Source organism: Macrobrachium nipponense, chromosome 45 (assembly GCF_015104395.2).
Source record: "Macrobrachium nipponense isolate FS-2020 chromosome 45, ASM1510439v2, whole genome shotgun sequence".
Lineage (NCBI taxonomy): Eukaryota > Metazoa > Arthropoda > Malacostraca > Decapoda > Palaemonidae > Macrobrachium > Macrobrachium nipponense.
The window spans coordinates 3,465,848-3,492,021 of NC_061105.1; the positions used below are offsets into that span (position 1 = coordinate 3,465,848).

At 40.0% G+C, this 26,174-nt stretch overlaps 1 protein-coding gene across 9 annotated transcripts in view; it reads left to right on the forward strand.

Annotated features, from left to right (window-relative positions):
- Positions 1–26,174, forward strand: part of LOC135214291 (transmembrane protein 245-like) — a 92,789-nt gene that overhangs the window by 33,068 nt on the left and 33,547 nt on the right. For 7 of the 9 annotated variants that reach the window (XR_010314318.1, XM_064248426.1, XM_064248422.1 and 4 more), the window contains exons 6-18: positions 7,607–7,714; positions 8,576–8,667; positions 8,816–9,055; positions 11,356–11,511; positions 12,208–12,307; positions 12,772–12,911; positions 13,341–13,469; positions 14,520–14,687; positions 18,038–18,088; positions 20,952–21,008; positions 22,624–22,762; positions 23,779–23,802; positions 25,408–25,592. Coding sequence is in view for 8 of the 9 variants with exons in the window: in XM_064248426.1 (XP_064104496.1) it covers positions 7,607–7,714; positions 8,576–8,667; positions 8,816–9,055; positions 11,356–11,511; positions 12,208–12,307; positions 12,772–12,911; positions 13,341–13,469; positions 14,520–14,687; positions 18,038–18,088; positions 20,952–21,008; positions 22,624–22,762; positions 23,779–23,802; positions 25,408–25,592 (1,589 nt within the window). In the remaining variant the exon portion in view is untranslated. The remainder of the gene's footprint in view (positions 1–7,606; positions 7,715–8,575; positions 8,668–8,815; positions 9,056–11,355; positions 11,512–12,207; positions 12,308–12,771; positions 12,912–13,340; positions 13,470–14,519; positions 14,688–18,037; positions 18,089–20,951; positions 21,009–22,623; positions 22,763–23,778; positions 23,803–25,407; positions 25,593–26,174) is intronic. The other 2 variants (XM_064248425.1, XM_064248428.1) reach the window with 2 other exon arrangements.

Sequence of the window (26,174 nt, forward strand, 5' to 3'; positions counted from 1 at the left end):
GAAAGCTGGTGTGTGGAAGCGCCAAACAACTTTCACCTCATTTTATTTGAAAGATGTTGCCCATAGATCCTTGGACACCTTTTCCTTGGGTCCAGTGGTGGCGGCCCAACAAGTGATTATCGTTCATCCAGTGCCCCTGGCGGGTCAGTTTGCGTCTAGTCTAAGATGAAGGTATGAAAGTAGAATGAATGGGATGACTGGTCTTTTTTTCTTTACTACTTTCTTCCTACTCCTTTAACTACGGGCAATATGAAGGAGAGTACCGTCATGTGCTGGAACGGACTAGATGCAGGTGAGATGGTCAGCCATACTGTGAAGCTATCTTAGCTGATGATATACTTTTCAGTAGCAACACACCCCTCTGGATAATAGGGAAAAGAGGGGTGAAGGTGGATCCCAGTTGCAAGGGACAAGAGTAAACAGTAGAATGGTATCTACACCCAGTGGGAGAAAACCAATAGATCCGCTTATATCTTTGGTCCTAGGTTCATTGTCCATTCTCTTAGAATTTCCCTATATATTCGGAAATGGATAAGGTGGCAAACTCCCAGTCAGTTGTAGAGACTTACCTCCCTCCAATAGTAAGTCTATCCTAATGTTAAGACCGAAGGTTTGTTTCGTGTATGAACAAATACCAAATTTGTATTTTTCATAACTAACAAACCTGAGGTCTTAACAGTTAAAGGCCCACCTCGAACCACCCCTCTAGCAGTCTAAACTGGGTTAGAAATATAACTGATGGGTCACAGGTAGCCGTGGGCATTCTGGGTATACATGCCCCGTGACCTGGTATAGATGCCATTAGTCCCTGGATCTCACAAGTGTAATTTTAATTCTACCGGTTTCCAGCTTGGCGCTAGTAAATCCTAATGTTAAGACCTCAGGTTTGTTAGTTATGAAAAATACAATTTGTTCATGCAACTTACCTGTCAGATATATATATAGCTGATAATTTCCGACACCGACAGAATTTAAAACTTACGACACACGTAGTGGGAGTCAGGTGGTTAGTACCCATTCCCGCCGCTGGGAGGCGGGTATCAGGAATCATTCCCATTTTCTATTCATAATTTTTCTGTCGCCGGTGTTGTGAACATCTGTTTACAGCACCTCCGTCTGGATTTGGTGGAAACTTTTTGCTACTTGAGTCATCCCTTTTGGTTCTTTTTTGGATTAATTGATTGGATCGGTGGCTAGGCACACGTTATTAGTGGATTGATTTGATTTTGGTTTGGACTTTTCTTGGAATAATATGTCAGGGTCTAGTACAGCTAGCGCTAGGTTCTGCTCTAGAACTGAGTGTAGAGGTAGGCTACTGAAAGCTTCAGTAGACCCACATACGGTATGTAAGAGTTGCAGGGAGCATGAATGTGTGTATGAAAGCCGTTGCAAGGAGTGCGAAAGACTAACAGATTCTGAGTGGAAGGCGTATGAGACCTATCTTAGGAAACTTGAAAAGGATAGGTTAAGGAGGTCTTCCTCCAGGAGTGTTTCAGGCGTGCAAGAAATTAATGTTTCTCCTGTTAACCCTCCTTCTGTTAATGCTCCTAACCCTGTAGTTTTGCCTCCGGGCCCTGAAGCAGTGTCTGTAGAGAGTAATACTTTATCCTTAATATTGGAGTCGATTCGTAATCTAGAATCGAAAGTGTTGGCTCTTGAGAGCAAAAGTGACGTGCAAAAGTGCAGTGATACCCCTTGTGTAGTGGAGGTGCGTCAGATCGGCCTCGTTTCGCCTCTAGGACCTGGACCTCTGCTTGACTCCCAGGACCTGGGGAGGGAGCATGTCGAAAGCCGAAGGAGGGTTACAAGGAACCCCCCAAAACCCACCGATCTGACGTGCCTTCGGCAGTTACTGATGAAAATCCCCAGACTGCCAGGGAGCGTGCGCGTGCACGTCTCCTCAAGGAGTGTTTTTCGTCATCGGAGGCTTCATCCCCACGTAAAGGGTGGAGTTCTCAAGGTGCTTCACGTCCGCTGAAAGGACGGCGCGTAATGTTGACGCTTCACGTCCTAGTTCTCCGCTTTTGCGATCTTCGCCTGACAGTGCGTTCGCTGCTTTTCCGCCGCAGAAAAGGCGTAGAGAGTCTTCGGACTTGGATTCAGTTAGCTCGTGCGAGCGATACAGTCGCTCCAGAGCTCGGGAAGAGGCCGTACCTGGGAGGAGGAGGGAGGCGTCCCCTCGCCGCTCTCCTGCTCACAGGATCAGTCCCTCCCCGGAGCAGGAAGATTCGCCAAACAAGAGGATGATTCAGTCACTGCAGCAGCAACTTCAGGACGCTCTTGCTGCTAGAGAGTCTCTTCCGCGTCGTAGGAAGGATGAGAAGCTTCCTGTGAAGAAGTCAAGACCCGCTCTTTCTCCTCGCTCGCCTCTCTCTTCGTTCGAGTTCTCCCTCTAGAGTTCGTTCTGCTCCCCAGCAGCTCTCTAGAGGAGGTGAGAAGTTCGCTTCTCGCTCTCAGGATGAAATATCTCCCGCTCGCAAGTCTTCGTATGTTCGCAAGCGAGTGGTGGACGCTGAGCGCGCTTCTGTGCAAGTGGAGCGCGCTTCAGGTGCCGCCAAACGCGCACCTGTTGTTGATAAACGTGCACCAGTGAGCGGCAGCCGCTCGCTGACTGACGCTCGGCGCGCACCAGTGGAAGCCAAGCGTGCACTAGTGGACGCTCGGTGCGCGCCAGTGGACGCCAAGCGTGTGTTGGTAGATGTCGAGCGCGCACCCGTCGGCGCCAAACGTGTGGATTCGGACGCCAAGCGCGCGCTGGTAGACACCAGTTCCTCACCAATGCAAGTTCAGGTGGATGAAGGAACCCTTCCTGTTCGTCAGTTTTCTTCAGAGTTTCCTCCTACTTCTCCAGTTTCTGAGGAAGGAGTTAGCGATGATTTAGTAGAAGCGGAGGAAGAACAGCAACCAGCTACTGTCTCATCGGACTATAAAGTTTTGATGCGTCTTCTTCAGTCGGAGTTCGGACAAACTTTTCAACCGGAAGCCCCTCGTACTCCTCCTTCTCAATTTTCTTCTTTTAAGGCAACGAAGACATCGGGGTTCATTAAAATGAAGAAGTCGCTTTCCACGAAGCAAGCGTTCCGGAAAGTCCATAAGTGGATGGAGAAGAGGAAAGCGTCAGGAAAGTCCTCTTTAGCTTTACCGCCTTCAAGACTGCGGTAAAGGAGGCATGTGGTATGAGACAGGAGAAGACATAGGCGTTAAACTACCAGCCTCTGCTCAAGGTGACTTCGGGAGCATCGTAGACGCCTCCAGAAGAGCCCTTCTGTCTTCATCAAAAGTCACTTGGACCCATAACGAGTTCGACTTTCACCTAAAAGGCCTCTTCAGGACTCTAGAGGTCTTCAACTTTCTCGACTGGTGTCTTGGAGTTTTAGATGCTAGGTCAAGGAGTTCTGATACTATTAGTCTGGGGGAGCTGTCCAGCGTTCTTTCTTGTATGGCCAAGGCCGTCAGGGATGGTTCTGAGGAGTTGGCTACGCACTTTAGCTCGGGGATTCTCAAGAAGAGAGCGCTCTTTTGTAACTTCACGGCCAAATCCGTCTCTCCAACGCAAAAGGCGGACTTGCTTTTCGCTCCTTTCTCAGACCATCTCTTCCCCCAGGCTATGGTTAAGGACATAGCTTCAAGCCTTCAGGAAAAGGCAACGCAAGATCTTCTGGCTCAGTCTTCTAGAAGGCCAGCAGCTGCTTCATCTTCTGGAGCTTCGTTTGCCAAGAAATCGAAGCCCTTTCGTGCTGGACCTTCCTCGAAAGCAGCCTCCCGAGGAAGAGGCTCTTCCAGAGGAAAAACCCCTGCTCCGTCAAAGAGTAGGAAGTGATTCGGAAGTCCTTCAGACGCCGGTAGGAGCCAGGCTTCTTCGATTCGCGAAAGCCTGGGAAGAGAGAGATGCCGACCCTTGGTCGCTGGATGTCGTGAGGAAAGGGTACAGGATCCCGTTCTTGAAGTCACCCCCGCTATCCTCAACACCAAAGGATTTGTCTCCCTCTTATCGAGGAGAGAAGCAGAAAGTGCTTTTCGATCTGCTGGAACAAATGATCGAGAAGCAAGCGGTGGAACAGGTCTTCGACCTGGAATCGCCAGGGTTTTACAACCGCCTGTTCCTGTGCCGAAACATTCGGGGGGTGGCGACCCGTCCTCGATGTCAGCAGCCTAAATCTCTTCGTGATAAAGAAGAAATTCAAGATGGAGACGACTCAATCGGTGCTGTCAGCTTTGAGACCGGGGGATTGGATGGTCTCACTAGACCTCCAAGACGCGTATTTTCACGTCCCCATCCATCCCCAATCAAGGAAAAACCTGCGATTTGTCCTGAAGGGGAAGGTATTCCAATTCAGGGCACTTTGCTTCGGTCTGACCACAGCGCCGATGGTTTTCACCATTCTGATGAAGAACGTGGCAAGGCTGCTTCATTTGGAGAATATACGGATCTCTCTCTACCTAGACGACTGGCTTATTCGAGCTTCATCGCGGGAACAGTGTCTGGAGGACCTGCATACGACCATGACGTTAGCAAAGTCCCTGGGGCTTCTGGTAAACCTCGAAAAGTCGCATTTGACTCCGTCTCAATCTTTAGTCTATCTGGGGATTCAGATGGACTCAGTGGCTTTTCGGGCTTTTCCGTCCCAGGGGCGACAACTTCAATGCTTGGAGAAAGTGGCGACCTTTCTGGGGAAGGAAACATGCTCGGTGAGGGAATGGATGAGTTTGCTGGGGACCATTTCCTCACTGGAGAAGTTTGTTTCTCTGGGAAGGCTCCACCTCAGACCTCTTCAATTCTTCCTAGCCAACAGTTGGAAGAACAAGCAAGATCTGGAGGCGATCTTGTGTTTAACGAGAGAGGTGAAGGATCACCTAAGTTGGTGGTCAGATCCTCGGAAGCTCGCAGAAGGGCTCTCCCTCAAACTTCGGAACCCCGACCTAGTGTTGTTTTCCGACGCGTCGTCCACGGGTTGGGGAGCAACACTAGGAGGGAAAGAAGTGTCTGGCACCTGGAGAGGGGAACAGGTGTCCTGGCACATCAATCTGAAAGAGCTGTCAGCCATTTATCTGGCTCTCAGGTTTTTCCAGGAAGAAGTATCCGGCAAAGTCGTTCAGATCAATTCGGACAACACCACAGCGCTGGCATACCTAAGAAATCAAGGGGGAACTCACTCGCCTTCTCTGTTTGCCATCGCAAAGGAACTCCTTTTGTGGCAAAAGCGCAAGAAGTCACGATCCTGACAAGGTTCGTGTCAGGAGTACAGAATGTTCGGGCGGACCTTCTCAGTCGGCGAGGACAGCTGTTGCCGACAGAGTGGACCCTTCACCAAGAGGTTTGCCAGTCGCTGTGGAACCTGTGGGGCTGTCCACAGGTGGATGTCTTCGCAACGTCCAGGACGAGAAGACTTCAACTCTATTGCTCCCCAGTTCTGGACCCGGGAGCGGTCGCAGTAGACGCCCTACTTTGGAGTTGGTCGGGCCTAGACATATACGCTTTTCCCCCGCTCAAGATCCTCGGGGAAGTGATGAGGAAGTTTGCGGCATCGGAAGCAGCGAGGATGACACTCATCGCCCCCTTCTGGCCAGCAGCCGACTGGTTCACAGAGGTGATGTCCTTCCTGGTAGACTTTCCGAGGACTCTACCCTTAAGGAAAGATCTACTCAGACAGCCCCACTTCGAGAGGTACCACAAAAACCTCCCCGCTCTGAGTCTAACTGCGTTCAGACTATCAAGAAGTTGGCCAGAGCGAGGGGTTTTTCAAGACCTGTGGCGAAGGCGATTGCCACCGCAAGGAGGCCCTCCTCGATCGCTATGTACCAATCGAAGTGGGCTGTCTTCAGATCCTGGTGTAGGAAGAAGGGCATTTCCTCCACCACAACCTCTGTGAGCCAGATAGCTGACTTCCTTCTTCATCTGAGAGAAGAAGTGAAGTTGGCTGTTCCAACTATTAAAGGCTACAGGAGCGTGCTTTTTCTGTAGGTCTTTAGACACAGAGGACTCGATTTGTCTAATAATAAGGACATTCATGATCTCATTAGATCGTTCGAGACTAGGAAGGTAGTCCAGCCTAAAGTACCCTCGTGGAACTTGGATGTGGTACTCAAATATTTGATGTCGAGTAACTTCGAACCGCTTCATTCAGTTTCTATCAGGAATCTGACGAAGAAAACGATCTTCCTAACCGCTCTGGCGACGGCGAAGAGGGTTAGCGAAATTCAGGCCATTAGCAAGCAGATTGGCTTTTCAGAAAGTAGTGCGGTGTGTTCTTTAAGTCCCATGTTCTTAGCAAAGAACGAGAATCCTTCCAACCCGTGGCCGAGTCCTTTGAAATCAAAGGGTTGTCAGATATAGTTGGAAACGAACGTGAGAGATTCCTGTGTCCTGTCAGGGCTCTAAAGTTCTATCTGCAGAGAACTAAAGCTTGCAGAGGTTCATCGGACAATTTGTGGTGTTCAGTGAGGAAACCTGATCTTCCTATGTCGAAAAGCGCACTGGCGTTCTTCATCAGGAATACGATTCAAGAAGCGCATATAAGTGTAGTGACAGTGATTTAAAGCTTCTGAAAGTAAAAGCTCACGAGGTGAGAGCTATTGCTACTTCGGTAGCCTTTCACAAAAATATGGCTCTCAAAGATATTTTGAATGCCACATTTTGGAGAAGCAATTCGGTGTTCGCTTCACACTACATGCGGGAGGTGAAAGTGACATACGAAAATTGCTTCTCCCTCGGACCATACATTGCTGCAGACACTGTTTTTGGGGGCAGGAGGTAACACTCATCCTATCCTTTAGGGATTAGGGGGGTTTTTAATTTGTGTTTATGGTTGTGGGTGACCGCCTGGGGCGGGTCTCCCTTCCATTAGCTTAGTTAAGTGGGATACCTTTTGTAAACTAAGCCAGGTGGTGGTATTTTTGTCTCGTTGCCCTCATTAGTATGGTCCATGGTCTAGTCACGTCGTGGTCTCGCCCCTGTTGACAGATCATCTGGAGTGCACCAGCTTCATAGGTCTCTACCTTGCTGCAACTCTAGTAGCACAAGCAGACTTACGTGGCAGTAATCACGAAGCCAGCTATGCTAACAGGTAAGGAATCAAGATATCAATTATCTGCACATATGTGTTTCCTAAATCCTCTATTCTGTCTCTCCCACCACCAAAGGTGGGATTCAGCTATATATATATCTGACAGGTAAGTTGCATGAACAAAATGATATTGTAATGATACAATTAAGTTTGTTCATACTTACCTGGCAGATATATATAATTAAGTACCCGCCCACCTCCCCTCAGGAGACAGTGGAAATAAAAATTATGAATAGAAAATGGGAATGATTCCTGATACCCGCCTCCCAGCGGCGGGAATGGGTACTAACCACCTGACTCCCACTACGTGTGTTGTAAGTTTTAAATTCTGTCGGTGTCGGAAATTATCAGCTATATATATATCTGCCAGGTAAGTATGAACAAACTTAATTGTATCATTACAATATCATATTAGTTACAAATTTTTTATTTTGTGTAGAATTATGTTAAATTGTAGAAAGGCAAAGTACTGTAACATTGTTTACCTTGTAAGAATGATGTGATGTGTTGGGCCATTTTTAATTGTGCTGTTTTATTTTCAGGGTTATGGCCAGCTGGTAGTGTGCCTATTTTCATCATCATGTGCTTGCTTCTTGTAGCTGGACTGTTCACAGAAATTTTAGACTTCCATGCTCTCCAAAAAGCTTCAAGTGAGTGGGTTCTTTTATTTCATGGTCTCTCTAGGTACATCCTTTCATTTGGTTGCTGAATCTGGGCAGTATTTTGCACGGTTGCTGTCATGGATCTTATTGAATAACATGAATAGTGAAGATGAGTTTTGTATATGTGACTTACCCAGTAATTTTATGATCAGAGCTATATAATTACTGGGTAAGTATATACAAAATTAATTTTGTTATAAAAACATCATTTTGCTTAAAAGGCCTCAACCCACAAGCTGTCTTAAGTTTAGGTCTGTGTGTATTTCTGATTTGTGTACCCATCTCCATCTTTTGACCTTTTTAAAAAGATTTAACTGACAAGTCAGGATTTAAAATAATAGACGTTTATGAAAATCAAAGAAAAGGGAAGATAACCATGAATGGAAAGAAGTAAACACTCAGCGAGTACAACAATCTTGGATTGTAGATCTCTAAGAGTTACAGCTCTTTTATTTGATATTGTCTGTTTACCGTGGTCTTAGTGGAAAAATAAAGTCCGCTATGTGTGTATATTGCTACATACAAGAAGTTTTTTGAATGCTGGCAGTCTATTGAGTGTGGGGATAACTCCACTCTCTCTGTTTCTATAGTACTGTGAACTGCTGATTTTTTTAATTTTTCTTAGAATAAACACATCAATGATATTTTTAATAGGAGTAAATGGGACACACCTTGACATTGGTTGATGGAGGCACAACGAATGACACCACTAACTGATCGTAAAATTGATAAATAAAAGTGTATTGCTTTGGCAAGGATTTTTGTGTGGATGTTAGGTACATGGTTATCTTTTTTAAAGTTGAGAGGTAGTTTTTGTATATTTTTTCGTTTTCTTTTCATATTGTGCAGGAGGAGACGAGGTCACCTTCTTAGAATCAGCTGTCTTGGTCTGCCTGGGCAACTCTACAGACATTGAAGACATCGGTTCTTATTGCAAGCAGGTAATTAGTTGGCATAAACAATTTTGAATTTGACCATAGTTCAAGAAATTGTGAACCAGTAATTAGAACAAAGAATATTTTTGCTTCTTGATCTAATACTACTCAGATTCACTCAATGTCAGAACACTTTTGTTGCCCACTTTTGCAGGAAGACGAGTTGTCTGAAAAGAGTACAACTCTCTCGCCTGTCAGAGAAGAAGACAGCATTGAGGAGTTGAACCACCAGAACTCTGAACCTCTCTCTACTATTCCAGAGGTGTCTAATGCCTCAAGCTCTCCAGAAAATAGTGAAGACAAACCATTTGTCAAGGTTACAAGTGAAGATGAAGGCAAAACTGGAAGCCAGAGTTCAGATATGGGCGATGAGACCAAGCCAAAGGCAACGCCCGTAAGTCACATGCGTAGGGCCTTCCTTGATGAGTCCCTTTGTTTCGTTTCGTCCTGTAAGCTAGACTTAGTCAAGTCAAGAAGGAAAAGGCTTACCCCATGGTCGAACCATCATTCTTGCCTCTCTGGTAATCATTTATTTTGCACGCCGCAGTTTCAGCGCATCTGTGGTGGGTATGGCACCTCCTCTACTCCCAAGCGACACCCAACTTACGTTACATGTTCGGGAAAAATGGGAGTGAGATGTTTGCGTAGTGAAAGGGCAACGTGCCCGGGATCAGAGAGTGCCTGTAAGGATGGGAGTTCTCCCAAATATCTCCGTGGCATTTCCAGTCTTGCTAAAGATTCAAATGTGACTGTGTGGTCTTGTACAGAAATGATCTCGCCGTGTCAGGTAAGGTTGAATTCCCTGGAACAGTTCTGCATCATGCTCTCGGAGTACGGCATACGTCAGTAGCAGGTTATGGATGAAGGAAACTGTAGGTAATAGCAGAGTGATCTGAATGTATATTGAGGATGGTTTGGGGCTGGCATGCATTTTGCTAAGTAGTTCCTCCCTTAGGTAGTCATAGTATGATAGAGAATGTTGAGCTCTTGATTTTTAAAAGAAATTAAAAATTTCATTAATGCATAAGTCAATGAGATAGTGCTTAAAAGTTTTAACAGATTTCTGTAACAACCAGTATTGTTAAACCATTTATGAAGCTTGAAACTTATTATTATTCAGTATTCTAGAAGAAACTAATGCAAGTCCCTAGTTCTAAGTAGCTACTCATCATTCAGCTGTATGGTAGGTGTACCTTAGTTTCATCTTGATTATAGTTATGTAAGGTCTGTAGCCTTAAGAGTTGAGTGGAATGCTTGTAGAAAGGACCACGTGCAAAAACACTTGTCTTGGAGGAGGTAAACATTGACTTATTTTGAGATCGTTACAGCCTTGTGAAGTGAAGCCAGCAGATGGCTTTTTAATGCAAAGACCTTTGTAAGCTCTTAAGTCATTGTGGACAATATAATGATGAATGAAATACTAGTGCCACTGGTGCTTTGGTAAAGTATGTGCTTTTCTTGTCATATGAATTTTCTCTTCTAAGTTTGCCCATTTACTAGAGTTAGTAAGCTGTAGCTGTAGATGTAGTGCTTGTAGAGAAACAGTAGTAAATTTTTGAAAGGTTATATTTTACCATGATTATTTTCTTGTGCTTGTATCAGCTTCACTTTGCAAATTATTTTATCAGTGTCTGTTGATATTGTAGCATCCTGCTGTTCCAGTAACTTGCATACCCTTTTTCACGTAAAGTACAGGTTGGTTTTTGTTAGGAACTATACTCTTTTTTTTTTTTTTTTTTTCCATCTACCCATCCATCTGTGGTGTTTTTGTATGGTAACACTGTGTCCCGGGCTTTAGATAGTTACATTCAGCTTACATTCAACGATTATAATAATATCCTATTTCGAATATTAACGGTGTAATTCGCATACAGTAAATTATTAAAACACTTTTCAGTTGCAAATGTACACCCAGATATCCTTTTATTTACCTAAAACTTACACATAGCGTAACTATCTAAAGCCCGGTACGCAGTGTTACCATACAAAAGCACCACAGGCGGATTGACAGATGAAAAAAAAAACAGAGTACAGTATAGTTGTCGCTCGATATTCACTGGGGATGTGTACCACACTGACCGCCGAATACCAAAAATTTGCAATTACTGAAACCCCCACTAAAAATGCTAGGTTTTTACTTTCCTGAGATACAGGTACTATATAAAGGTTACCATTCTTAATAATGAATCTTTGAAGAAAAATAATTATGTTAATTATGGCAGATTACAGTTATTGCCTTACAAGTGGATGGGAAAGTAAATCCACAGTAGTATATATATGAATATATAAAGCTTTCTGCTTTATATATTTTAAATCTCAGAGGTCTGGAGTAACTGATCCTTTATAATGATAATAATAATATATTTTAAATAACAAAATCAACAGGGATACATTTTTAGCATTCCTATAAAGGAAGGTCATTCGACTTGTCATGATCTTTATTGTATTTGTCGTTATATCTACATAATAATTCTGGAATAGATAGAATTTTTTATTAACCTTCATTAGTGTTTGTTGAAACACAGAACTTAACAAATTTTAAGTTCATGTTTATGTTAACAGAATTATCAGTAAGTTTATTTCACCTTGGATGTGGCAGGTTTGCCTTTGGAAGCATAAAAGAATGTTGTAAGATGTTAGAATCACCTTTATCCTTCAAGTAGAAGTGGAATGAGGCACTTTCGTTACTTCCAGAGTGAACCCTTCTGCACCCCAGCATCAAACACTCCTCGGCCCCAAGTTTTGCTGAGTGCATCGGCGACACCTCGAACGATGTCCTCTCATCCGTGCCACAACTCCAGTTCTTCGTGCTCCAATGCCGATGACAGTAGCAGCAACATGTACCTGAAGGTGAAATGGTGGTACTTGATGCTGGCATGAAAAGTTCACTTTCCTGTATTTATTATCTTTTCATTTGTGTTCATCTGGGGCTGTTAAATAATTCAGAAAACTTTATTTAAACGTAGCAAATGCAGCAAAAGGAGACCTGCTTTAGTCTAAACCATGCTTATATACAAAAAATACAATATTTTAACCCAATAATTTTGATATTTGGTAATTGACTTTACATACTTTCTGTTGATGGAATATCTTTGCCGTGAAGATTGAGTCTAAAGTTTGAGATGAGAATAATTATCATCTCATTAAAGTATACCTCATACAAAGCTGAACAATGCAGAATACAGGCTTACAATGGAGTCATAAGGAAGAATAATGTATATATATGCATAAGCATTTTGGTCCTAGTCCGTATGTGACTAGGCGAGTTGGTGCGGGTGGATAGTTGTACATATGGTATATATGAATAATTATGGTTAGTGATGAACAAAACTTAAAGAATGTCCTAGATTTTAATTTAGATAATGTTTTGATTTTTTTTGTAGCCTTTAGACAAGTAACCTGTAGACAAGTGATGGAAATACATTACGTACCATACTACTGCGAGATGGAAAATACACTTTGGAAAGATATTGTATTGGTATTAAATTTTGAATATTATTTGAATATTTTTTCACAAGGTTTTTATGGTGTTTTCTGTTCTTCCAGGGCGTGTTTGTTGCGTGTGTTCTTGTTGAACTTTGGCAGCACAATTACCTTTTGCCTTTGCTCCCACTCGCAATGCTGTATTACCTCATAAAAAAATTAGGTACGTATGAAAAAAAAACGGGTTTGAGTGTACTGATACTTAATCTGAAGCATTTATTACACTCTTAAGTTCAGTATATTTTCACTTGGTGTAAAATTGTAACTGCAAATAATATTCAGGAACCATTTACAGTTCTGAGAATTTCTTGATAAGGTAATCAAATGAGTTTGAAGAAAGAAAAGTCAGGGAAGTTCTTGAAAAATGAGGTGTTGGTGAAGAGATCTACTAGAGCCCAAGGGTTGAAAAAAAAAAAAAAAAAGACCTGGAGATATCAAAGATTATAAAGATGGAGAAATCTCAGTAGTAGGACAAAGACTTGTTGGAAGACCTAGGATATCATGGAGAAAGGGAGTGGGGAGTTCAGAAAGAAAGAGCTCAGGGCAAAGGAGATTGGAGAATCTCATTTTGTAAGTAATCCCATCAAGTGAAAAACTGCTCATGTTTTTTCTTTACATTCAAATCAGCGTCAAGATATCTTTCTTGGGGCGTGAAAAGTGGAAGTGCAGTGTCGAGTGTAGCCAGCTCAGCGTGTGATAGTCTCGTAGCTTGGGCTGACATGCGCCGTTCTGCTCTTCTCCCACCTCCAATCAAAGGTGTAGTTAAGGTACGTACTTATAGCTTTTTAATTTGAAATCAAAGTTAATGTTAAGTGAGATAGAGACTCCCTAAGCAATGAGTGAACCTCACATGGTGCTCTGTAAGCATTACTTAAGGTTCTTTGCAGCACTCTCGGCTGCAACCCCTTTCATTCTTTTTACTGTATACCTTTATTCATATTCTCTTTCTCCATATTACTTTGCACCCTCTCCTAACAGTTGCATCATAATGCGACTGTGAGGTTTTCCTCCTGTTATGCCTTTAAAACCTTCCTACTCTCAAATTTCCTTTCAGTGATGTCACAGGTCCCAAGGTTTGGCCTTTGGCCTGAATTTTATATTCCATTCCATCCCAAGTGAGGTGGAGAGATTTAACTTCTGTTCAAACCTTTAATCATCCATCTTCAGGTATTTAATATGATTACCTCTCCTTTCAGTTATTTGTAAGAAGTGATCACCATTTAGTCTTAGTGTTTTCATCCGCGGTTGATGCCATCGTGACGCTTTTGCTCATTCTTGCTGTGATCGTCTTTGCCGTGACTGCATCCATCTTCCTAGCTGTACAGGTGGGTGTTGTGTATTGCATTTGTCAAGCCATAAAAGTTCATATCAACTCCTTTTGCCCTTTTTTTTTTTTTTTTTTTTTTTTTTTTTTTTTTTTTTTTTTTATAGGCCTTAAGCTTTCCGTCCCGTTGTATTATTCCCACAAAGATTGCCATCGATTAGAGGTAGTTAAAAATCACCTACAGGAATAGGCATATGATCTGATCTAGTGTTTGCAGTTTTGGCTGCTAGATCAGTATCTTCATTTCTTGTAATGGAACTTGCACAGGCTCCATCATTATTTAGATATTTACTCTTACTTACTATGTTTTTTTTTTTTTGTTGGACAGAGGAATTTTCAGGACTGATTTTGAAGGGCTTCTAAATACTTTTTTTAATCATTGAATGTCACATATTCATAAGGTAACTGCTGACCATATTGCCAACAGTTCTTTGTGAAAAAAAAGAGCATTATTGGGTAAAAAGAAGTGAATTATCTCATTTCAAGATATTGCAACAGCTCCTACTCCAGATGGATTGTGGTTATGGCATCTGGCAAATAATTTAAGTTGCATATGTTGTGTGTTTGTAATTGTAATAATGATAACAACAATAATAATATCATCATCATCTTAAAGGATGACTTCCTTCAAGACACTTCACTGATAAGAATGGTAGTTTTTGTGCCATTGAGTTTATATTATGCTTTCTCAGCCTGGCGTATAAGTTTCTACATTTCAGCTGGTAAATGATAAAGCAGCAAACTGAATTTCATTTATTATTCCGACATTTTGACAGTCCATACTAATATTTACAGAGGGTTGAACAGCATCAGAGGTACATACAATGTGTATTTATACCTGAAAATGGGTTTACATAGAAAGGGGTGCTTTTTGAGTGAATGATCATGGCCAGGGGCTCTCCCATTGGCCGTAGTGTAAGCACAGCCCACCATTCTTGTCAATGAAATGATAATGGTTTTGTGGAAAAATCAACGTTGAATATACGTATCCTTTTAATCTTTCATGCCCTCATTTCTAATACTCCATGTTCTCCTTTGTTTGTTTCATCAGATTCAAGGAGAGAGTATGGCTTTAGTAACCATCGGGAGTCAGGTCATCAATTCCACAGTGGTCAACAATCCACAGTTTCTGGAGCTGTTGCCAGAAGGTTTGGGTGATGTGGTTAGCTCTGCCCTCGATGAAGGCTACCTTTACGGTCGTGAATGGATTGCGAGTTTGGTAAGCTCGTCAGTGGTTGTACGTCAATGGATATATTTATACTCTACTGTATGCATGTGTAGTTCTCATTATTTTAAACTGGTTTCCTCGATCCTTTTTCTGGTTACTAAGTTGGTTGCCCTGTAAAAAAAAAAAAAGGCTCAGAAACTTGAACATCATTTAAACTTTGCCATGCACGGCATACTACAGGCAGTACCTTTTATTTATCATTGGATTTTTATGATGGTCATTGAATTATAAGCAAAAAATGGTACTTCAAATTTGTATTGCGGTTGGCATGGAAAGGCTTGTTAAGTTACTTGTATACTGGTGTTTCTCTCAGTTATTTTAGACATTTGAAGATTTATGAAATGAGCTTGTAAATCTGTAAGTTCATGGACAATGTTGATAGTAGTTATGATAATCCTAACACAAAAGCAACAAAAAGTGAGATATAAATATTGAATTAGGAAGCTGAAAACCCTTTTTTTAGGAGCCCTGAAGATCGTTCCAGATGATGCATATTACTGTATATTTTTTATATCTTTTAAATCATTATCGTTCACGGGTTTGTTTGTGTTCATAAACTTTGGTAGATTGCATTTATAAGCTCAGTCATCAGGTATTGCTAGTTTTATGCCAAATCTCCAGAGTAAGTGGACGCTACTCTCCGAGCGTAGTCATTTTTCTTAAAGAGTTGTGGTTGTTTAAGCTTGGGCATTTCATACAGTATGCAAACATATCAATTATACAGTTACTTTCAGACCCAGTCCAAGGGAAAGACTGGCTGTGAAAGTGCTAGTCACAAAGTGGGTAAATGGGAGTTAGAAGTTAGTTCCCCATTAGAACTTCCTGTATTTTGACCAAAGACTGTCATTCACTCCTGTTGTTCTAAACAAACAAATATACATCAATTTGTGTTCACCCACCTTTTATCTGTTTTCATAATTTTCATCTACGTTTTTTTGTTCTTTGTTAAATGGTAGAAGCATATTGCATTTTTATTTCTTTTAGAGCTTGTGCAACTTTCCTGGTTGCGTTTGTGCATGGCTGTCACTCAGCTACTGAGTTTCCCTAGTCATTTTAGAATGTGTGAATGTGCAGTACAGTATTATGTAACATACTTGCCAGGCTTCTGTTCATAAGCCCTTAGTGTAGTGGCCATTGGTTTGGAAGAAAGACCATGACAATTTATTCGTGTTAGGCAACCTTGTTGCATGCTCTACATGAACTGGGTTTAGGACACTCACTGTGTGCTGTACTCTAGACAGCATTTTAATAATGAGTATTTTTCTTATTTGTATATAATTTTAATGCATAGCTATTTTCATAATGTGTTTGTACTGTTGTTACTATTTGGATGTGCGTATTGCATGTGATAACTGTGTAGTTACTTCTGTTATGGAACTAGCATTCTGTTGTCTACTTTAGAAGCACGTACTGTATTACTGTGATACTTGTTATGGTCTTGTCTTTGTGGATTGTTGTACGATGAATTTATAGGCTTCCCTCCTTAGTTAGCTATTGTTGAGACCCAAGAATCATATTTAGAACATATGTCAACAGTAGGATTTACTTGAATGAGTGACATGTTTTTATAAGTCCAGAAGGACTTAGACTAGCCCAAAAGGCAAGTGTGTTAGGGCTGAACATGATGTGTTTTTAATTTTTTTAGGATTTAGGGCTCTCCTTCTTGTGGATGTATTGAGTTTGAGCTTTGCTGTTCTCAGTTCCTCTGGAAATAAATCCCAGCACTTTTAAGTAGGAGATGCTGATAGCAGTACAGTAATAGTACTGATAGCACAAAGTATACTGCATGCCAGCACTAAGTTAAATGCATTTCCAGTGAATGTCCAGACTTAAACCAAAAATAAAGTCAAATTTGGGAAACAGATCAGTTAGGGAAATTTAGTTACAATTTTTATCATTTCAAGCTACTCCTAGAAAAGTCAAGTGTCTTGACTGTGGGTTGGATGATCTGCCTAATAATGATATTAATAATAATAATACTGCTGGTTCAGTTAACCATGACCCAATCAGCAGTGTCAAAATTAACATACATGTACCCAGTTGGGTATACACATAAGGTAATTTCAAAAGTTGTCTCCACTTAGTGCAGCAGCAAAGCATCAGTAAATAGTTGTAGGTTTATATTTATGAAATGGAAGATGCAGTTGGAGGCCAGGAGAATAAATGAAAAATTGTAATTTTTAGAATGTCTATTTTTTAGCATAAATATTTTAAAGAATGTATGTAAAAATGCAATTTCTATTATGAATTTACAAAACAAGGTGATTGTAAAAGCAACTTGAAAACCAAGTAGATAATGGATTAAGTATATACACTAGCAGTTTATCTGATTTCAATTCAGGCAGTCCCCGGGTTACGACGAGCTCGGCTTACGACATTCCGAGGTTAAGGCGCTTTTCAATTTATATTCATCAAAAATTATTTCCAGGGTTACGACACCTACAACGTTGATCTGGCAGCAGAAATATGACACCAAAAATGCTAAATAATCAATATTTCAAGTTTTTTTTATGAAAAATGCAATAAGAATGCAGTTTACATAGTTTTCAATGCACCCAAAGCATTAAAAGTAAGGTTTTCTTAGCATTTTTGACGATGTTCCGGCTTACGACGATTTTCGGGTTACAACGCGTCTCTAGAACGGAACCCCGTCGTAACCCGGGGACTGCCTGTACGGGCAGTCCCTGGTTATGTGGGGCTTCCGTTCACGGCAGGGCGCTGGCAAGCGAAAACCGCCATTAACCGAAACTCGGCGATTCACGGCACTTACGGCGCCAAGTTTCCTTTCACGGCACCTCTCTTAGGTATGTTATAGCGCCATATATCTATTATTGGCACCTTATGCGCTGATGACCGAAACTTGGCCCATTATGGTGCCATAAATCGCTGATTTTATGGCACCAGACTGGTGCCATAAAACTGGATCGCCATTAACCGAGTCCGCTGATAACCAGGGACTGCCTGTTCTTTCTTCATATTGAGAGTAACAGAGGAATACTGAGTCTTTGGTTAGCTTGGCAAAGAAGCGACCATTCGTGAGCATTAGAAGCATATGCTCTGACGTGAGGACTTTGTTTGTTGTTCTGGGTATTGTCTGTCGTTATTTGACTAAGAGACTTGATGCTGACTGCTCAGAACAATTTAGTACTATTTTCAGGAGCTCATAGACGTTTGCTATTGATAAATCTGACGAGATTAACGTACCGAAAGCTTTTGTAGCATTGTGATTAGTAGTAGAAGTAGTTTGAATAATCATGACGACCCCGATTGATCCTTGTGAAGCTGAAAGAATATTCTGTCTTCTCCCTACGGTGGTGGTGGTGGTGGTGGTGGTGTTATAGCTCGTTGAGGTGGAGGGCTCTTCACGCCTTACTATCAATGCCACAAAGGTGGTAAGTGCATGCGGTTTTCTCTCTGTGGATGATTGAAACTTGGTGCATGCGAGAAGCTGTTTCACATTGCTGATTAGTTTGAGCTGATGCTGGAGCCCTGGCAGAGTTGGCGTTGGTAAAGCTTCCAGTGACGGAAAGCTTTGTTTTAGTGTGAGAATGTAATGCTGGTGTATCTTGATGGTACTGTACTGTACTTTGTTTTGATTTGATGTATTTTAACCCTGTCAGATGCATTAGAAGTTTTTTGTAGCTGGTGGAAACCGGAAAGAGGAAGATAATACATTTAGTTAAACTTATTCTGTTTGTATGCACTGAATAGCCAAGTTGTTTCTCAATGTAATGACTGTAGTTATTATTATTATATTATAAAGGATTAGTTTATCCAGACCTCTGATCCTAATATAGGCTCTTCTCGGGCTGTAGTAACTTCACCCCTTAATGTTCTTGACTGTCATTATTTTAATTCTGTGTTTTACTTTATACATATGTATTGCCAAACAAACCACTGCAATGAGAAACTTTGTATTTATTTGATTGAAGGTTAGGCTTGCTGCTTTTCCATGTGGTCACTCATATTAGCTAACCACTATACCTCTTTTATTTCAAGACAAAGCATTGTATAACCACAGTTGTTGTATGAAGTGTCCATTATTAGGTGCTGGTTGAAGTATAATGAATGCATAAAAGGTTGTTATGTAGGCTAAATGATAAGACTCGTTCAAGTGTTTAAGTAACTATTTAAAATATAGTAGAGTATTTTGGATTTAACATTTTGTGTACCACAATTTTAGCGTGTGATGTGCAGTAGTAGGCAGATTAATGTAGGTAAAAAATGTAACTCACACTCCGGTATCTGTGTCTTAATTCAAAGGCCTTTTTAAACTATTTTGTATAAATATCAGGCATTTTAGGGACAGCCTTTTGGTAGGTAAGGTTGATTCCACTGCTTACATTGTCAGTTTTTTTTTTTTTTTTTTTTTTTTTAGAGGTGTCAGCAAGTGCATGTGCACAGTGCTAGCTTAACTAACCAAATTCATTGTCTTTTGGTGATCATTTGTGAAGGGGCGGTAAAGAACAGCAAACTCTGTTAATATCAGCACTTTTAAGGTTTGAGGAACAGTGGTTAAGAAGTGGCTGATATGCAGTTTTAGAATAAATGTTAATATTAGTTCTATACAGGAAGTGTGATACACTATAAATGATCAGTCACAGAAGCATTTGATATTGACATAGAAAAATCTCAGTGTTTAAGAAACCAGGGAGAAGTTGATGGTATGCTGAAAAGGAGCTAAAATTCAGTATGTGTTTTTATTTATTTTTTTTTTTTATCAGAAGCATAAACAGCATCAAAGAAAGTATCACACACTGTGAAGTTTTTTTTTTATCAGAAGCGTAAACAGCATCAAAGAAAGTATAACTGAAGTTTTTTTATCAGAAGCATAAACAGCATCAAAGAAAGTATCGCACACTGTGAAGTAAATATTGAAAGGGTAATAAGAAGAAAAAACAATAGTAGCAACAGCAACAGCATTGATGACATGGGAAGAGATTGCTGGACTACAGGTAAATAAAATAATTCCATTAGTATAGTATATAGAACAATAACTTATGAAGCATTCATAAGGCCTGTCTCAGTACAGACTACTGTATGCAGAGGATGCTTGTGCACAGACGGTGTGCACGAGATTTTGTTTAGGTGCCATGTAGGAAGCTAAGATTCACTGCCAGTTTGAGAAGATCACATTATGTATGAGGAAGTTACAGAGAGATATATTATCCATCAGCTGGAAAATAGACCAAGATCTCAAAGATGTAGAAGGCTGGACTGTGAGTGAACCATTTACAGGACAAACACGAACGAAAAACTAATAAGTTGTATAGTTTTTTTTGTTTTTTTTATGCAAAGTAATGCCAATTGGTTTAGACCGCTCATAGTTGTGGATCACATACAATGCAAGTGCATCGTTGTTGTTTTTTTATCAGAATAGGTATTGTTTTTGTAGATACAAAAATCTCTGTACATGGAGTTTGTCTCTTCCCTTTGTTTCATCAGTTGTCTTTGGGGTTTTAGTTATGGTTGAAAGGAATGAATAAGATTGAAGCAATTGTTGCATAGTCAAGATTTTGCCCTCCTGGCAAAGGTCAGTAATGCAGTAGGGTCTTTGAGAGAGGGATAGTGCCTGCTTATCATTCTGCAATTTTCAATCAGAAATTCATCTGATTGTAGTTAGTACAGTCACGCACCACAATAGGATGCCCATTTGCTCTGGAAAAATAGTTACTGGGTAACAGAATGTGATGGTATTCTGTTGTGAAAAAATATCTCCAGTGTGTCTTCCTTTTGTAAGTGATGTATCTAATGCATCTTCAGCTCACAAGGCAACAGAAACTGTGCTTATGCTTTTGTTAATCTGTAGCAAAGTTCAGAGTAATAAAGGAAATTATATCACGACCAGAGGACATGCAGTTTACGTATAGTTTGTCTTTTTATTATAGAATAAAGTAGAAAGCTTGTGAAACATTACTAATTGTATAGCCCATTCCTATAGAAAGAAGTGCTATGTGGCTAATGCACAAGCTGTTGTGAAGGGCATAAAACTGATACCCTGTTAGCTGTGTCCCCTTTAGCGGAATGACTCCGTGGTCATGCTATCTAGGAAAGTCCATTAGGGGCCTCATGACGGGTTTTGCATGGTTTTTGAGCGTTTGCAAAGTCACACTAGAATGACAGTTACTTGGATAAAGGTGCAGACATTTGATAAATACCATATTGTAGTGTTGTAAGTTTGGCTTTGATGTGCTTTTATAGTTCCTTTGACTGTTTTTAGTATACTGTCATTTTCTGAAGTGAGTTAATTTCCAGGTGCGGGGAATGCTAGGAGAGACAGACGATGCTAAGGCTGTGCTTTTAGAAAAGCAGGTAAGGTTAGCTGATTTTAGTTGCTTAAGTATAAGATTGTTGTCCAGTTAGTACTGACAGCCGAGACTAGCATCTTCAGTAGTAAGATAACTGTGTTAATGTTAGCTCACCTTAGTTTATAGATAGTTATCAGATTTCTTGATTCTAGCAGCCACCAAGATCCTAATTAGGGTCAACATTTTCATTTCTCACAGATGTATGCCGTCACAAATATAAAGCCACCTATTTTACCATGAGATTGATCTGTGATTATATCAAAGATTGAAGTTGTCCAAATTGGTACCCATTTCATTATAAAGTGAGGATCACTAGCTGGTTGTAAAGGAGCATGCACCCAGTGCATAAAGAAGTTCCGAGGACGAACAATATCTTTTGATGGTGGTCTGAATTATTATCTACTATTATTCAGAAGATAAACCTCTTCATAACGACAAGCCTACAGGGGGCCTAGTAACTTGAAACTCAAGCTTCCAGAGAATATGGTGTTCATTTGAAAGCATTAATAGGGAGTACAGAAGATCATAATAATAATAATAAAAAAAAAGTAATCTGTCACTGATTTAATTCAAAGGCCCCAGGCAGCTGGTGACATTGAGATGAGAGAACAGTATTCTAATAGTGGCAGAGAGAAGATTTGAAGGATGTAGCATTTGTAACATCATGAGGCACCAATGAGGAGTGAACCAGATGAGATGCAGGCCAGAATCTCACAAGATAGAAGGGTTTTGATAGATCCAAGCTACTGTATGACCCTGTTGATTTTGTGTGAAAGTTATCATCAGGCATTAACAAATATAGTCTAATACATTATTGCCAAAGTTTGGCTAATCAGTGAAGTCTGAGTTTTACTGAGTTTTGCTTCATGCCCATTGACTGTACCACTTACTATTCTCTCCAGATCATGTTAAGGTAAACAGCAACTTGATTTCACTTTGGGTGAAGCAAATAACTACAAGAGTTGTATCATCCACATAATGCAATTTATCTTCTTAGCAGCATCTACATGCCGTAAATTATTTTATTGGCATTAACCATGTCGCCAGTAGACAGAAACGACTCGGGGGTCCAAGAACACCATCTTGCAGGATGCTGGAGAAATGGGGCTGAGCTCAATAAAAAACCACCAGCAACCTCTGTGTTGTAGATCACTTAAAAAAGGAGGTTTTGAACAAGTCTTAATTGTTGATGGCTTCACTGTGGTTGGTTATAATTTTGTTTTTCACACGAGGATGAGATTAGAAACAGTTCAACTCTCAGAAGAAATCATCTCTTGGAGTTTAGATTCTTTGATTTTTCCATGTTTATAAGGTGTTTGTACTGTTGTTTCTCCAGTTACTGTTTCAGTTTTTATTTTGACTCAAGTAACATTTGGTTTAGTCAGGGACCATCTCATGTTTTTCAATATACTACTTTTGTTTATTGTTCAAAACCCATACTCATTGTATAAACATCAGATTCTTAATGGATTTTTTTTTTTTCTGTCAAATGGAGTTTATCGCAAATTTAGCATTGTTATTAATTCCATCACATGAAAACAATCAGAACACAAGAATAAAATACCTTTAGGACATGTGTGTTTCATGTCAACACTATTTTTCTGATAATTCAATAACAGGTCGTAGAACTCTGGGATCGCGTTTATCAAGCGTGGGTAGCAGCCCATCCAACACCGCCAGCCAAGGGTCCTGTAGTCACTTCAGAAGCCGTAGCCATCACGTTTGATTCCATCGTTGAGGGTCTGCGAAAAACTCCAGGTAATTGTAAGAATTTTGAATGAATATATACAATATAAACCCTTACCACCATTGGTTTTTGTGCCATAGCTAGTTAACACTTGATATAGGGATTGATGAAACGTGGTTATTAAAGTGCGAGCTTCTGTTATTGATGCCATGGTAATTGTAATTTTTCATTGTATTGATTGGTAGTAACTTAATTTGCAGGTACTTATTAGATAATGTTTAAACTAACACCTGGGGTTTGTTCCTATCCAAATTTACATTGCAGTAAAAAAAGTTGAAGTGTAGCTTGTTCGTGGTTCTGTGCTCATGTTTATGGACCTTTTGTTAGGAAACATTTAATTTTGAGAATTACAAAAAAAATCTTTAGTATTTACAAGTGATGTGAGACATTCGTTATCAATATCCGCACCATTGGATTGGGAAAGTGCTTATGGTGTTGTGGGGCTTATTCAATATTCAGTGGTATCAATCAGCTGTGATTTAACGGATCAAAAACACAGTACTATTGCTTATTTAATGCATTGCTCGTGGTTCTGCATAAGGTGTCGAGTCAATTTTTTAACAATTGCTAATTCCAAGAGGTTCTGCAGTTGATAATGTATTACTGTTTCCATTGTTCAATCATCAGCCACTTGCCAAACTAAGCTGATACCTAGAAATACATTGCCTTTGAATAAGAGTACAAGTACCTACTGTATTTTCATAAACATAGCAGCCCCATGTTTATAGCCCATACACACAAGAAGGTAAGGTCCTATAATTTGAAGTATCTTAGTACAGTATTTCAAGTCTAATTGAATATTGAATATTGCTGTTTCTCTCTTACCTTCCTTGCACCCTTGCTTGATAGAAAGCTCTTGTAGTGCTTTACATGACTGGAAGATAGAAATACAATAGAAATACAAGAACTGGTTCAAAGGAACATAATATCAAAAGGTCAGCTCATTACAGTTTAGTAATACACTGCATTGAATCTGATATGTTGAAGTGTAACACTTCTCTTATTTTATTTATGCTTCCTTACACAGTTCCGGGAGAGATTTCTATGCCAGGTAAGTAATGTACGTGTTTGAGAATGTATAGATTTTTATGATTTTTAATTTTACAACTTGAATGACTTGTTTACTCGGCTCTAGTAACACTTACAGTGCTTATTTATAATTCAAGGAATACTTATTAGTAATGATTCCAGACAGTGAAGCTACACCTTTAGGTGTTTGTTGGAGAGTTAATGTCATGGGTAAGAAATTATAATACTTATAAATGTATAACAGGAAATGTTTAATTCTGCAATTGTTAGTAATGTTGATTGTGCACCAGACAATGGGTCTGCTCACCGATGGTTCTTGTTTCCTTGGTGACTCCTACAGAGTTAGATGTACGCTGTGCCTCCCAAGGTTAATGCAGTTTTGCTGAAATCGTGCTGATTTACTTCTAGTGCTTTTCCATGTTCAGCAATATTCTGATGTAGTCCACTTATTTACTCACTTGAAAATGTTCTAAGTTTTTAGTGAGTTGTAGCATTCTGCACCTTTTTGCTTGCTTTCAGTCATCAGCGAGACGAGACGTTACACTGAGTACTCACTGTTTCTCTTTTGGTATTTGTAAGCTCCCTTGCATAAACTTTTCTTTTTAATATCATTACGTACTTGGATTGTCTTTTTTGCTGTTTGTCCATGCTTTAAGCCCTTATTGGATATTTTTATTATGTACTTCCCTAGTAATATCAGTAATGTATCTACTGCCTCCTTTTTAGCTTGGGCTAAAATTTGGGAAAGAATGGTTACTTGATCACATCTTGGTAATTTTTATTTAGCTGGATGGTAGGATCTACAGTTCAGGCTGTTCTTGTGTAAGGATTATCAGGAATCCCCTCATGGTTCTTTTTGGGGACTTCCTTTCTAAGTCTGAATGGTGCATGGATGTGGCAAAGTTCCTGTCATTACTGATAGTGATGTTCATTTAGTGTATTTATTTTCCTGTACTGAAAATCTCAGATCGAGCGGTCGCACACTCACCTCTCGCCTTTTTAGTTTAGAGTTCAGTCACTCAATAGTGGGTGAACTGCACCTGAATCGAGTGCATTTGTCAAGGCTGCCCGAGATATCTTTTTGGAAATAGTATTATCAGAATGCGGTATGTTAAATATTTCCTGAGGTGGGTGTGTCCCAAAATTCATCTGCAGGAAAGGACATTGACCAATTACAGACACAGCAATGTATTCTTTTATTGCTCTCTGTAAATATACATTTCATGGTATAAAGCTGATTTTGGGGTCTATTTGGAAGGTTAAGTAAACAAAGCTTTGGACAGTAATATGTCAGAACTGGTAAAAGAGAGACTCCATATCAGCTCTCCTTTCCTGATGGTGTGTTATACGTTCCTGTCCTGTATAGGTTAGAAATGAAATGTTTAGTGGTCATAATTTGCTGTTGAATTTAACTGATGCTACACGTATTCTTATAAGTTTGATTTTAGATGTTTATCTTTTGATGATTACCAGTAAAGTAATAGACCACAATAACAGTAGGAGGAAACAACAGTCATCAAAGAAGAGTTCTATGGAAATTAAGGTACAGTATTGCATTGTCACCAGTAACATTTCAGAAATTAGCCCTGTTTTTGTAGGTTTTAAAGTCTCTTCTATTTCTCCTCAGGCGTAGTGAGTTTTACGTTTGTCAGTGAGGTCGTGAGAGATAACCTTGGCACCGTTGTGAGTGTGTTAGAATCAGTATGGTCCATTTTACTGGGTAATCTCAGTCTTGCTGTTTCGGCACTGACGGCGGCAACATCCCTTTTGCTAGGTGGCTCTCTGTCGCTCCTTAACGCTCTCATCAGTCTGGTAAGTTCAAGTACTAGTTGTTCTTTCATTGTTTTCTCATAGTTTTTTAAATAATTTTTTTTCAGATTTTTTGTATTTACAATTTTTATTTTGTGGAAGTAAATTTTTACCTTTAATTATTATTATTATTATTTTTTTTTTTTACATTTACACTTTTAATTTTAACTTGTGTTTAATAATTCCTTAACCTTTTTTGTTTATTGACCATTTTCATTTTGTAGTGGTAAGATTTTGATATTTAATCTTTATATTGGTGTCTTTTTTCACATTCATACTTTGTTTTCTTAACTTTTTTTTTCTCTATTCACCTTTTTCATTTTACAGTATAATGGTAAGGACAATACAGTAATTTTTACATATAGTTTTGGATGAAAATGGAAATCAGGAGGATTAGGTAATCTTTCAGTCACATTCAATGGATGGTTATGTAAAAATGCCTTGGTTTTGCAAAATTATACTGATTTTTCATGTTGTATTAGACAGTGGCAGTGAACAACATATTTAACCCTCTTACGCCGATTGGACGTATTAAACGTCGAGTCAAAATGTCTCCCGTATGCCGATTGGACGTATCATACGTCG